Source organism: Martes martes (genome assembly GCF_963455335.1).
Source record: "Martes martes genome assembly, chromosome: 7".
Lineage (NCBI taxonomy): Eukaryota > Metazoa > Chordata > Mammalia > Carnivora > Mustelidae > Martes > Martes martes.
Window position 1 is genome coordinate 62,003,262 of NC_137894.1, and position 14,410 is coordinate 62,017,671.

Sequence of the window (14,410 nt, forward strand, 5' to 3'; positions counted from 1 at the left end):
AGCTAAGTCTTACTCAAAGTGTGGCTCACAGACCAGGACTTCAGAATCAGCGGGACATGCTTGTGAAAATTCCCCACCCTAGACCTACAAAATCAACTCCTAATGATTCTTAAGCAATGACTTTTATAAATGTCCAGTAATTCATAGCTATTATTTCACCTTAATTGCATGTTAGGTGATATTGGGAATTTGAAAGCCTTCATGTTTTTGATAGCAGTATTGCAGAGAAATAATCTGGGGTTTAAGAGGAAAGTTTGATTTAAGGATAACGGAAAGTACAACCAAGAGTAAGGCTCTAATGGAGTTGGTAAGATTTCTAAAATGTTGTAACTGTCCCATATTTATTATTTTTGTTTTCCCTGCTTCCCAATGGTGATTTAAAATACAAATCATTCAAATGTTAAAGAATCTCTGAGCTTGTTTTACTTAACAACAAAGAAGTAGTGAACTGGAAAGCCAGTATGCCACTCCACTGTCAGAATAAAATTGAAGACAGTAGCTTTAAAAAGAAAAGGAACATAAAGACATATCTGGAATCCTCAAGTAGATAGAGCAATCTGCCAAAAAAGTGATCATGAGGCCTGACACAGGTCTTCATCCACTTATATCACCCTATCTTGTATTAAATTCTTTGAGCATTTGTCTTATCTGTGTCACTAAACTGCGAGTTCCCTCAGGCTATTCTACTTCTCTTGGCATCTATCCATTACTTTGTAAAACCTACAGCCTTGCCCCAAGAAATCAAGTATTTCTTGAAGTAAAGAGTTTGCAGCCTAATTCTACCTTGATATCTGTACCATTATGTCCAATTAAAAATAAGCAGAGTCTAGACTGATGAGGTTTTACTTAACCACCTGGAAGGAATTAATATATCAAAGTTTAAATAAGCACTAGTCATTTTTGGCAATACAAAATTACAGTAACACTTCTATCCACACGATTTCTGTACTGCTTCTAAGATGTAGAACACACAAGCTACCATTAAAACCAGATGTTTCAGGTGCTTCTCAATTTTCCCTACCTTCTCATTTCAAACAGATGCTTTCCTACTTCAATACTGGCAGTGAAGCGAGGTTTAACTGCTATATGAGATAGAAGATGGTTGCAAGCAATGCTCTAGTTATGGCCAAACCCTTATTCCAACTCCCTCCCTACCTGGTTTCTATCTCCCAGCCAGTCTCCCCAGTCCCTGGGGTGGATTCTTAATTCTGGAGCTCACTTTATTCTCTCATAAAACAATGCTGAAGTGTCTGCATGATTAAAACAGTCCAAAAATGCATTTATTAAAACTACAAACCAAAATACTTCAGAAAGAGGTGCATATCTCACACTTTTCTATATGCAGCAATAAAAACAAAGTGATAAAACGTAATACCATGCACGGATCAGTATTTGAGTATTTCCTGCATATCTCCCCAGTAGATGCCCAGAGACATCCAGAACATTCCCCAATATTGCCCCCTAGCTCTTATCCTCCTCATCTGCTTTCTCCCTGTGGCCAGACTATAGACTCAAATTTGCTCACTGTCTCTGCCTTCCCGTTCTTTCAAAATACAAGGGCAAAGTATAGACTGCTATATTAATTAATAGTACTGCTTTGATTCAAAATGTCTGGAGGTTTTTTTCTTCACCTTTAATAAGAAGCGACAGATGACGGGTTTCTCCATTGAGGGGTTAGGCTTGGGGTTCTCAAGACACCGGAATGAGACACTACAATTCCTACACCCCATATCTTGACGAGTTGACAGTGGCAGTATTCCCTGCCATTATCAGGCCCCACCCAGCCAGCTAAGCAATATAACATTAGGTGCAGCGTCCTGGATTCCTGTCATCAAGAGGGGTTGGCACTGCGTCTATGCGAAAATGGCTTTTCCTTTAATCCCGCCTTAGCCCCCATACCAGGCCATCTAATAACATCACCTTAAGGATAGAGACAAGCGTGAACTCGTCACGACTAATAAATGACAAAATCATTATATTCCGTAGACTTAGTCGGCAGGGATGTGAGTAATGACTAACTTTTATTCGACGGCTTCTTTCCAGATCAATCCATACGACTCCCCCTCCCCAGAGCCGCCATAAGGGGTGAAGACAGACATCCTCCAGAGCGCGGTAGGGAGGGACTGGGGGGGACAAAAGGAACTTGCCTACAAGGACTTACGGATGCCAGGAGCTGAGGGGTCTGGGGCAACTCCGTACTGACTTCCATCCTTTCCGTACCCCCGGCCTCCTCGTCCGCCATCTTGGGGGAAACTGACACCCGCAGTTCCAGACCCCCGGCCGAAGACCAGCGGAAACCTGTGGCCGGTCCAAGAAACGAGGGGCGACACTTTTACGACGGCCCCTGAAGTCGGGTTTGACGCAGAATCGAGGAGTGGCTTCCGGTCCGCTTCCCGGAAGCCAGCGTCACGGCCGGTACGGCTGAAGGTTTTTCTTCCCCTAATTTCTTAGTTGTAGTCCCCGGTGCCTGAAAGGTTGTGCATCTGGTTTCGTTGCTGTGAACTGTTGCATCTGCGAGGTAAAAAATAAATTCAGCGTCCATTTTGGAAGGAGGAAGACTGTCAGGGGCTGAGAACCTAGTCTGCGTCTCGTTCAGGCCGGGTTGTGTTGTTCTGGGGGCGTTTGTCGCCCTACGTACCCTCAGTGGTTCCTCAGAACCCACAAAATGAAAAAACAAAAAAATACTCGAAGCTATTCCATGTTTAGGAATGTAGCCCTTCGCCACTTGCGCATGCGCACAAGAAAGCTCAGGCCCCAGCCGCTTTGAGGAGAGGTGGTGAATATTAAAAATTGAAACCTTGTAGTCTTGCATCGGTAGAGGGAAAACAAAATATAACATGGTCATGCTCATTATGGAAAACCATGCGTTTGTGTCAAAAGGAACAAGGTAGACCATCGTGGAAAAATAAGGATGAGTTAAATGAGGGGAAGGAACCCAAGTTGCCGCAAACTGTGTATTTGCAGTTGTGTGCTTTGAAATGTGAAGGAAAAAGCTTGTAAAGGAAAAGAGCAAACTAATAATAACTCTGAGGAGTTAGGAAGAAGTTATTAGGAAGAAGTTGGTCAAGAACTACTTTAGATTGATCTGTATTGTTTTAAATTTTAAATTGTTTGCAAACCAATTTAATAGTGTATTTTTAACAAAAGGGAAAATAAGGATAAATCTAACATTCTTGAAGGAATTAAAGGTTAACTATTGAGAAGAGATTAAGTAATCTTTACCTCAAATTATACGTATCAAAATAATTCTTAATGAACTGAAGAGTTAACTACAAAAAATAGGTAAATATTTGTATAATATTGGGATGGAGGAGCCTTTTTTAATTTGTTTATTTTTTGTTTTTTGGAGGAGGCTTTTTAACTAAAGCATGACACCAAAGACAGAAAATATAAAAAGACTGATAGATAATTTAATCAAAATTAAAACATATACAAAAATAAACTATACAAAGTTAAAAAGTAAACAAAAATTGGGGAGAAGTGTCTGCAACATTCATGACAGACCAATCCCAAAGAAGACTGTATCAATAGAAAAATGGGCAAAATACGTAAATATGCAATTCACTAACTTTTATAAACATGAAAAAACCTAACTAATAAGCAAATAAATGCAAATTAAAATGAGGTTCCATTTTTTTGCTGTAAATTTGGTCAGTTTTTGTTTTTACTTAAAAATAACCACCATGGGGCACCTGGGTGGCTCAGTGGGTGGAGAGCCTGCCTTTGGCTCAGGTCCTGATCCAGGGGTCTTGGGATGGAGCCTTGCAACCCTCTCCCTGCTCAGCAGGGAATTGGCTTCTCCCTCTGACTCTCCCCCATCTAGTGCACGATCTCTCTCTCAATTAAAATCCTAAGAAAAAAATAACCACCATGTTGGTAAGCTGAAAGAATACTCATTGTTATATAAAATACACATGTACATTAGTAAACCTATAGGAAGACAATATTCAGAAGCTGTTTTTTCTTCAATGCTTTTTGTTGGCCCATTTATTCCATTTTTAAGGCTGTATCCTAAAGATATAATTCAGGATGCAAATGAAGTTTAAACTACATCATTACTGGTAATGGAGAAAAATTAGAAATACTCAAATATCCTCAATAAACTGTGGTCACTCATATAATGTAATTTTTCTACAGCCATTAAAAATGTTGTAGAACATTGATTTTCAAAGTGTGGTCCACAGACTCTGAGCATTCCCAAAATTTAGGAAGTTCGTGAAGTGAAAATTTTTATGGTAATAACAAAGGAGTTATGTGCTTTTTTTTTTTTTTTTTACCACGTGGTATTTGTACTAACTGCTGCAGAAGAAATGGTGGGTGAAACTGCTGTCCCCTTAGCACAAAATAAAAGCAGGGGCATCAAATTCAACAAATCACCAAAGTGATCTAGAAGTCATTTCTTGACCACCATGCTCTTGCATTTAAGGGGGAAAAAAAAAAGAATTCAAAGCCTTTTTCCCGATGTCCTTGATAAAGCAGTAAAAATATATTAAATCTCAACCTGAGAGTCTTTTAAATATTCTGTATGATGAAATGAGAAGCACACATAAACCTTTTCTTCTGTGTATAAAAGTATGATAGTTGACTTGAGGAGAAATACTTGAGTTGCTAAGTGAACCGGCCATTTTTACGTGGAATATCACATTCACTTGCAAGAATAAGTAACAGGCAACTCTCTCAGGTCCCCTCCCTCCTTGGGCGCTTTGTACTATCACTCAAACTTTGCTTCATTGTCACTCAATAGACCTTGCTTTGCTGCCCGCCACTCTGCCTACCTCTTCATTCTTCAAAGCAAAGTGGCCAAGAACCACAGGCACCAAAGGAAAAAATCCTAACACTACTTACATCTATTTAATTCACTTGTTCTCAACAATTATGTGTAGTTACTTATGAAGATTTCATCATATCAAGTTTGTGTTAGCAAAATTTGAACAGATGATGAACTTACTTGACTAATAAAAGCTTTATAAAAAGTAGATATGCAGGGTTATTCAGACTTAGGTATTTGACAGGCATTTTCTCAAATATGAACAGGAAAGTCTTTCTCTTCAAGGAAAACAGTTTTTGTTGTCCATTTTACAATTAGAGCTTTCAAGAGAACATTCTGTAGAGAACATATCTGCCACTGTGAGTTTGACAAAGTCCCAAGGAAATTGGCCGTATTAACGTGTGATTTTTTAAATAATGTATTATGAAATACATTGACATTCGGAAGATCTGTATAACTCATTGAACAGATATCTTCTATATGACAAATGGAGATACTATAAAGTATGGGTGAAAGATCTCTTCGCATTGCTAAATAGGCCAAAAGAATTTAATGTTAATGGAGTACAAAATTTAGTTAATATGCTTTTAGATTCCACATTGAATTGATCTTTAAGCTTTTACTATTTTCCCAGTTCTGCTGCAGTTTCAAAGCATATCCACAATTATATGAAAACACCATTAAAATATTCCTCCCCTTTCCAACTATGTATCTGTGTGAGGCCAATTTTTCTTATATATTTCAACCAAAACAACCTATCACAATACATTGAATACAGAAGTAGCTATGAGAACCCAGCTGTCTTCTGTTACAGAGATTTTCAAAAATGTAAAACATTGCCATACTTTTTTTAAAAAAAAGATTTTATTTATTTATTTGAGAGAGAGAGTTAGAGAGGAAATACAAGGAGGGGAAGTGGAAGAGGGAGAAGCAGGCTTCCCATCAAGCAGGGAGCCCAATGTGGGGCTCAATCCTAGGACGCTGGGATCATGACCTGAGCTGAAGGCAGACACCCAATGACTAAGCCACCCAGGTGCCCCCATTGCCATGCCTTTTAATAATTCTTTTTTTGTTTTTTGGAAAACTTATTTTTCATTAAAAATGTTTATGTTAACATGTATTGGGTTGATAATTGCTATTTTGAACAAATTAAAAGATCATTTAAAATTTTTCTCAGTTTTAGTTTCTAATGTAAATATCAATAGATAAAACCTACATAAACAGAAGATCTTTAAGGTCCCCAATATTTAAGCATATAAAAGGATCCTGAGACCATACAATTTATTTTTTTTTTAAGATTTTATTTATTTATTTGACAGAGATCACAAGCAGGCAGAGAGGCAAGCAGAGAGAGAGAGAGAGAGGTGGGGAAGCAGGCTCCCCACTGAGCAGAGAGCCCGATGCAGGGCTTGATTCCAGGACCCTGGGATCATGACCCGAGCCAAAAGCAGAGGTTTTAACCCACTGAGCCACCCAGGTGCCCCGAGACCATACAATTTAAAAGCTATTGTTGTAGAGGCATTTTTATTAACTTGAGAAGATATTCACTATATATTGTTAGGTGGAAAAAGCAAGTTCCTAAAACCGTATGAGTTTATTTTTGTAAGACAAAAAAAAAAAAATGCACCTATGTATTCAATGAAGAATACTAGTCACCAACATATGGTTATCCTTGGATTGCAAAAATATGGAAATTTTAATTTTCTACTTTCTCCTTAGCTGGTATTTTCTAATTCTTCCTCTAACAAATATTTAGTACTTGTGTAAAAATTTATTTAGGTTTATTTTATTTATCTGAGAAACAGAAAGATAGCCTGAGAGCACAAGCAAGGGGAGGGGCAGAGGGAGAGGGAGAAGCAGACTTCCTGCTGAGCAGGGAACCCAACATGGGGCTATATCCCAGGACTCTGAGATCATGACCTGAGCAGAAGGCAGATGCTTAACTGACCAAGCCACCCTGGTGACCTATGTAAAAAAAAAATTTACTGCCTATTTTTAAAAATAGATAAAATACCAAATATCTGCATGGGTATTTGAATGGATGGATGGTTGAATGGACAGATAGATAGTTTCTAAAGCTCAGAAGTCCTCCATGATAATACCTTCTGTGATCTAGCCAGATGTGGTTGGATCTTTCCCTCCTCTTGGAGGAACTAGTAGCTATATACCTAGTGTCTAGAATCAAACTTTCTGGATTTGAATTTCTTTTTTTGCCACTTGCTGGTTGTGTGACCTTAAGCAAATTAACCTCTCTGAGACTTGGTTTCCTCATCTATAAAATAGTTGTGGTAATAAGACTATTTTCCTCATATAATGGTTGTAAAGATTAATGAGACACTCTATCTAAAGCCCTCAATGACTGGCATTGTGCAGGACAATGCCTGTTAGTGTTCAAGATGGACATTGTTTTTGTTTTGTTTCCTGATTGTCCTACATTTGTTGGCACTTTCTCCATTTGGTGCAGGAGGTCTTTCCATTATAGGAAGTCTTGTTGGAGGGAGAGTGTGTTCCCAAACATGTGTTTAGAATTCATGCCTGGTTGGTATCCTCAAGCAGCAATGTCTATTCTGACTATTCTTGTTAAGAAACCATTGGCCTCCTGCTTCTTAGTCCATGGCAGTTCCTTGGGTTTCTGCTTTTTTTTTCTAAGCCTGTCCCTAGCTTTTTGCAGAATCTTTGAGTTTCTGATAGCCTTTCAGTAGATGTGCTTTTTTCTCAAGATAGTTAAAGATGGTTTTTATTATCTGAAACTGTTAGGATCCTATCTGATGTAACCATTAAAGTACTGTTTATAACCTATAATGCTGCCTTGTGTCACAGGCCCAATTTAACTCCTTCTCTAATTTGTTAGTTCCTTGAGTGCAGGAGCCAAGACACTAAGCTAAGCCGTACTTAGAAGTCAGCTACTATGTTAAAGACTTTAGATGCATTTTAAAGTATAACTCTGGGGGCACCTGGGTGGCTCAGTGGGTTAAAGCCTCTGCCTTCAGCTCAGGTCATGATCCCAGGGTCCTGGGATGGAGCCCCACATCGGGCTCTCTGCTCAGCGGGAAGCCTGCTTCCCTTCCTCTCTCTCTGCCTGCCTCTCTGCCTACTTGTGATCTCTGTCTGTCAAATAAATAAAAATCTTAAAAAAAAATAAAGTATAACTCTGGAAACAATCTTTTTTTTTAAGGATTTTCTTTATTTATTTGTCAGAGTGAGAGAGCACAAGCAGTCAGAGCAGCAGAGGGAGAGGAAGAAGCAGGCTCCCCACTGAGCAGGGAGCCCGATGTGGGGTTCGATCCCAAGACCCTGGGATCATGACCCGAGCCGAAGGCAGTCGCTTAACCAGTTGAGCCACCCAGGTGCCCCTCTGGAAACAATCTTAGGATGTCGTTCCTGTTATCACTATTGCACAGAAAAGGAAGTTATAGCTTGAATGAGTGAGACTGCTTGTTCAAACCCACAATTAAAGTGACAAAACCTGGATTCAATACCTAGGTCTATATGGCTTCCAAATGTGTGTCTTCAACCACTTCACTGTCCTACCTCCGATAAAAAAAAATTTTAGTCTCTTTTACCACTTTATAAGTTGTAATATAAATGTTTATTATTAAACCAACAAAAATATCAGGTATCTGGCACACATTTAACATCCTAGCATGCTTTTATTAGACATTTCATAGGGCCTGAACAAGATAAAATAGATACAAACTTATGAATTAGCATTGCTCTTTTCTGATCTAGACCAAGGTGTGGCTTGACCTGCTTTAGAAGAGGATTATGAACTTCTTTGATTCTTCTGCAAATACATATTTCTTTTTAAATTAGCATCAACTCACAGTAACTTTTGTAAGTTGACAGGTCATTTTTCAGGTGTCATTTTACTGTTTGAAGTATCATCAACAGCTAATATACATAAATTAGTTTTCTCAAAGCCCCAGAATGACACAGTTAGGACAGCCATACTCAGAGCTGTTTTCCTTACACTCTTCATGTATGGATTGTGCTTGAGGTTTTTTGTTTAAAGATTTTTATTTATTTATTTGACAGACAGAGATCACAGGCAGGCAGAGAGAGGAGGGGAAGCAGGCTCCCTGCTGAGCAGAGAGCCCGATTTGGGGCTCGATCCAGGACCCTGGGATCATGACCTCAGCCGAAGGCAGAGGCTTTAACCCACTGAGCCACCCAGGCGCCTCGTGCTGGAGGTTTTTAACCCTGGTCACATGTTAGGCTCACCTGAGAACTTTTTAAAAATTCCAACACCAGGTCTCACTCTAATGATTCTGATTTAATTAAAAAGGAGTGAGACCTGAATAGCCATTAAAAAAACTCAAGTGTTTTTAATGAGCAATCAGAGTTGAGAGACCCTTAGTGATTCTATTTTTTTTTTTTAAGATTTTATTCATTTATTTGACAGACAGAGATCACAAGTAGGCAGAGAGAGGAGGGGAAGCAGGCTCCCTGCAGAGCAGAGAGCCCGATGCGGTGCTCGATCCCAGGTCCCTGGGATCATGACCCAAGCTGAAGGCAGAGGCTTTAACCCACTGAGCCACTCAGGCGCCCCCTTTAGTGATTCTATTTTAATAGACTTCTTTCTCTGGGATATTTTCTTATGTGGATGATAGTAGTGCATACATGATTCCACCTGTCTGGTACAAATCCTTGGTAATCCTCATCCAGATTAGAGGAGAGTAACCTTCCCATCTGATCTCCCTATTTCCACTCTCTTGCTCATATTCATCACTTGTTTTCCTGCCAGAATTATTTGCAAATATAAATCTAGTCATGTGACTCCCTTTTCTAAATAAATTAGACGACTACCCTATAACATAAAACTTAACTCTTGAACATGGCATCCAAAGCCCTTCTCAATCCAGCTTGAAACACTTTTTGCTAGTCTAATCTCCCTTGCCACCCCTCACCTTGAACTATCCATACCGTTTTTCCCGTATTTCCCATTCAATCTCATCCTTCTGTGGGTTTGCATCGGTTAGTCCCTTGGCCTAGAATGCCCCCTGTCCCACCACAACACCTCCTTCTATAAAGGGATTTCTGTTATTTTTTAGAGTTCAGTTTATATATGACTTCCTCTGAGAAGTTCTCTGATTCTCTCATTTTCCAGCATGCAAAATTGTTCCCTCTGTGATTTCATTGCACTGGAAATGAAAGAATAACAGAAAACTGGGATATAATCTTCCTAAAATTGCAAAAATAATTTGACAACTTTTACAAAAAGAAACCTTCAGTTCAACCTAGATGCTGAATATATACATACATATATATTAATTCTTTCATTTACATGTATGGCAATTCTTAGCCTTTTGTTTGTCCAATTCACTGACTGAGTTACAAGATTATCTCAATTGGGCCTGGCACATTCTTTGTCAAGAAATACTTCCTTTTTAACACTAAAGACTGTTTTTCATTTTGCATAATCTTTGGTCTGTTGGAAATAGAGCTATTGGGAAGCCCTTGAGCATGTTCTTTAAATGGCAGCAACTTGATTATAAAAATGAAGCATTTCGGGGCACCTGGGTGGCTCAGCCATTAAGCGTCTGCCTTCAGCTCAGGTCATGATCCCAGGGTCCTGGGATTGAGCCCCGCATTGGATCCCTGCTCAGCAAGAAGCCTGCTTCTCCCTCTCCCACTCCCACTGCTTGTGTTCCCTCTCTCGCTGTCTCTCTGTGTCAAATAAATAAATAAAATCTTTTAAAAAAAATGAAGCATGTTCAGAGCCAGTCCAGTGTACCTCTGCAAATTTGAAAAGGCATTCACAGTATGGTGAATGTTTATTGCTTAGCTTATTTGTTTTGGGGTATTTTTATAAATTTCTTTTCAGTGTTCCAAAATTCATTGTTTATGCACCTCACCCACTGCTCCATGCAATACGTGCCCTCCGTAATACCCACCACCAGGCTCACCCAACCCTCCAACTCCCTCTGCTCCAAAGCCCTCAGTTTGTTTCTCAGAGTCCACAGTCTCTCATGGCTCATCTCCCCCTCTGATTTCCCCTAACTCACTTCTCCTCTCCATCTCCCAATGTCCTCCGTGTTATTCCTTATGCTCCACAAGTAAGTGAAACCAAAAAATAATTCACTCTCTCTGCTTGACTTATTTCACTCAGCATAATCTCTTCCAGTCCTGTCCATGTTGATAACAAAAGTTGGGTATTCATCCTTTCTGATGGAGGCATAATACTCCACTGTATATATGGACCATATCTTCTTTATCCATTAGTCCATTGAGGGGCATCTTAGTTCTTTCCACAGTTTGGCATCTGTGGCCATTGCTGCTATGAACATTGGGGTACAGATGGCCCTTTTTTTCACTACATCTGTATCTTTGGGGTAAATACCCAGTAGTGCAATTGCAGGGTCTATTTTTAATTTCTTAAGGGACCTCCACACTGTTTTCCAAAGTGGCTGCACCAACTTGCATTCCCACCAAGAGTGTAAGAGGGTTCCCCTTTCTCCACATCCTCTCCAACACATGTTTCCTGTCTTGTTGATTTTGGCCATTCTAACTGGCGTAAGGTGGTATCTCAATGTGGTTTTGATTTGAATCTCCCCGATGGCTAATGATGATGAACATTTTTTCATATGTCTGTTAGCCATTTGTATGTCTTCTTTGGAGAATTGTCTGTTCATGTCTTCTGCCCATTTTTTGACATGATTATCTGTTTTGTGTGTGTTGAGTTTGAGGAGCTCTTTATGGATCAGCTGTTTTGGGACATTTCAGTGGAAAAGTTAACCCAAGACCCTTCAGACAGGAGGATACTTACTATTACATGATTAGTTTAGAAAACAAAACAATATGAAACCTAACTGAATTCTGTACTTTCTAAAAGATATACATTTTAAAGAAGAAGCAAACAAAAAAGAAAAAAAAATAGAGAATGGTACCACTGTCCTCATCTTATGACTCAGTTCTGCTTCTGCTATTCGTAAGTTGCTATTCCAAGAGTGCTGGTTTCTGAGCTAAGGAAAGAGCCTGGGGCTCTCAGGTCCTCTCAGGAAGTCTGTGGACTATAGCAATCCCATGTGGGGGCAGATTATACTTGAAGAAAAAGGCTCCCATACTGAGCTGAGAAGCAGGGATCATTAAGGTCTTTAGGGTCCAGAATGGAGAGGCAATGTGATGGTCTTCATTAGAACAGAAGTTTTCAGTCTTGAACAAAGGTCATTCCTACAGTTGTGGGGAGATCAACCCTTGTTAGAACTGGAAAAGTCCTGCGACTGTGATAAAGTAGTCAGGACTGGACGCTTCAGCACCAGTTTTAGGAGAATCAATCCTGGGTTCAGAGATTACATTTCTGGGGTTGGCTTCAACCAACCTTATTTGGCTTTCTTATTTAAAAACAAGGATATCCATACGTAGGGAGTCATATCTGGAGTGAAACTCAGATTGCTGGTTCAACTTGAGTTAGACCTGGATTAGGGATCCATATAGGCCTGGATATTGGGTTCATTCTCTGCCCTGAATCCAGAGGTTTCATTTAAGGGCTCTGCTGGTCAGACAATCCTATCTATGCAAGTGATCGACCACAAGAGCATTTTAGCCCTGATAAAGGGTGGGGGGAGTCTGGGAAGAGAAATAGATAAATAACTCGTGGAAGGTACTACAAATAGAAAGAGAGAATCGGAATGTGGATTAAGAGCCATACAACTCCAGCGAGCATGCCCTTCACAGAGGAGCCAGGACACGGAAATGTGCACATCACTGAGAAGAAAGGAGAGTGAATGCTCTCATTTCTGGTAGGTTGAGCAAGAAATGGCTCAACCTACCAGAAGAATAAAATCTGGCTTGGAGAGAGACAGAGTGGGTCCTTCCATCAAGTTTGTGGAGAGTTTTATGCCCCAGTTTGCAGCAGGCTGCATCAGTATGGGGTTCAAGTGCTTTGGTGAACAGATTAAATAAACATGAACAAATTTATTGGTCCAGGATCTGAGTATATTCTGGAAAGAGGAACCAAGCTGGACCATGATAGTTTGAGCACCTGTCAACACAGCCTACCAACCATCTGTATATTCTATTCAGGCATCTTATTCCTTTAAAATTGTTTTTATAATAAATAATATTATTAATATTAATAATATTATTCATTATATATATACATATATATGTGTGTGTGTATATATATGTGTATGTGTGTGTGTATATATATATATATATATATATATAATAAAGACCAGAGCAGAAATCCAGTGAAATCAATGCAATAAAAACCAAAAGCTTGTCCTTAACAGGAGTGAACAAAATATGGCCCCAACTCCACCTGCCGTCTATTTTTTTTTAAAAGATTTTATTTATTTATTTATTTGTCAGAGAGAGAGAAAGAGGAAGAATACAAGCAGACAGAGCAGCTTGTATTCAGACTCTCTGCTGAGCAAGGAGCCCGACGTGGGACTCGATCCCAGGACCCTGGGATCATGACCTGAGCTGAAGGCAGCAGCTTAACCAACTGAGCCACCCAGGGATCCCCCTGCTGTCTATTTTAATATAGGCTTCAAGTTAAGAATAGTTTTAACATTTTTCACATGGTTGGAAAAAAAGGTCAAAAGAAGAATATTTTATAATACACTTAAAATGCATAAACTTCAAATTTCAGTGTCCATAAATAAAGCTTTTTTGGAATGCTGCCACCTTATTAGTTTGTATATTGACTATGGCTGCTTTTGCACAGTGGTACATATGAGTAGTCACAATGGAAACACCTGGCCCACCACTTACTATCTGGTCTTTTATAAAAAGTTTTGCTAAACCAAAACAAAATAAAAGTTCTTTTTCCTCTTTACATTGTCATTGTTGAAAACTCAGAAAATATGGATATGCAAAGAGGAGAAAATATAAATAACCTATGATCTCGTGTAATTTCAGAATCCCAGAATAACCACTGTTGACAGTTTGGTGTATATGCTTCCAGGTGTGTGTGTGTGTGTGTGTGTGTGTGTGTGTGTAAAATACCCATTAACATGTTATCAATGTATTTTCATACTATTAATGTTTTTTCAAAATTATTTTAAGATTACTGCATGGTATTGGCTTATATGGCTGAGTCGTTTTTATCTCTAGGACTCTTATTGTCTTTCACTGTAGTTTGTTTTCAGTTTTCTCCTATTATAAAATTGCTTTAATAAACATACTTACTGGTAATTCCCTATAAACATCCATATATTTCCTTAGAATAACTTATTTTAAGTATAAATGCCAGGTTGAATAGAGTGCACATTTAAATATTTTTCATATTTTTAATGGAAAAATAAGTATGCATTTATTGCATTTTTATTAAATGTTTCTTATAAGAATTTATGGTAAATATTTTATAATACTAAAGGTTACATGTAACATATGTACATGTTAAAGAATAACAATAAAATGAAGACCAGTGTATCCACCATCAATTTAAGAAATAAAGGCTAACTTTTAAATATTAAAAAAATAATAACAGGGAGCACCTGGGTGGCTCAGTCAGTGGAGCAAAGTATGTGGCTTTTGTTCTTGGGGTTGTGGGTTCAAGCCCCCATGTTGGGTATAGAGATTACTTAAAAATAAAATCTTAAGTGTTTCATGGGTGGCTCAGTCAGTTAAACAGCCAACCCTTGATTTTGGCTCAGGTCATGATTCCAGGTCCTGAGATTGAGCCCTGCTCAGTAGGAA

The 14,410-nt window shown here is 38.9% G+C and overlaps 2 protein-coding genes across 2 annotated transcripts in view; one reads left to right on the plus strand and one right to left on the minus strand.

The window, feature by feature from the left end:
- The window catches only part of UBR1 (ubiquitin protein ligase E3 component n-recognin 1), a 135,669-nt gene extending 133,306 nt beyond the window's left edge, over positions 1-2,363 (minus strand). The window contains exon 1 of the mRNA XM_080809584.1: positions 2,162-2,363. Within this exon, the coding sequence (XP_080665710.1) occupies positions 2,162-2,242 (81 nt within the window). The 5' untranslated portion in view covers positions 2,243-2,363. The remainder of the gene's footprint in view (positions 1-2,161) is intronic.
- A 30-nt stretch (positions 2,364-2,393) lies between these two features.
- TMEM62 (transmembrane protein 62) overlaps positions 2,394-14,410 on the plus strand; it is a 53,081-nt gene continuing 41,064 nt past the window's right edge. Inside the window, exon 1 of the mRNA XM_080807710.1 lies at positions 2,394-2,518. The gene's annotated coding sequence lies outside the window, so the exon portion shown is untranslated. The remainder of the gene's footprint in view (positions 2,519-14,410) is intronic.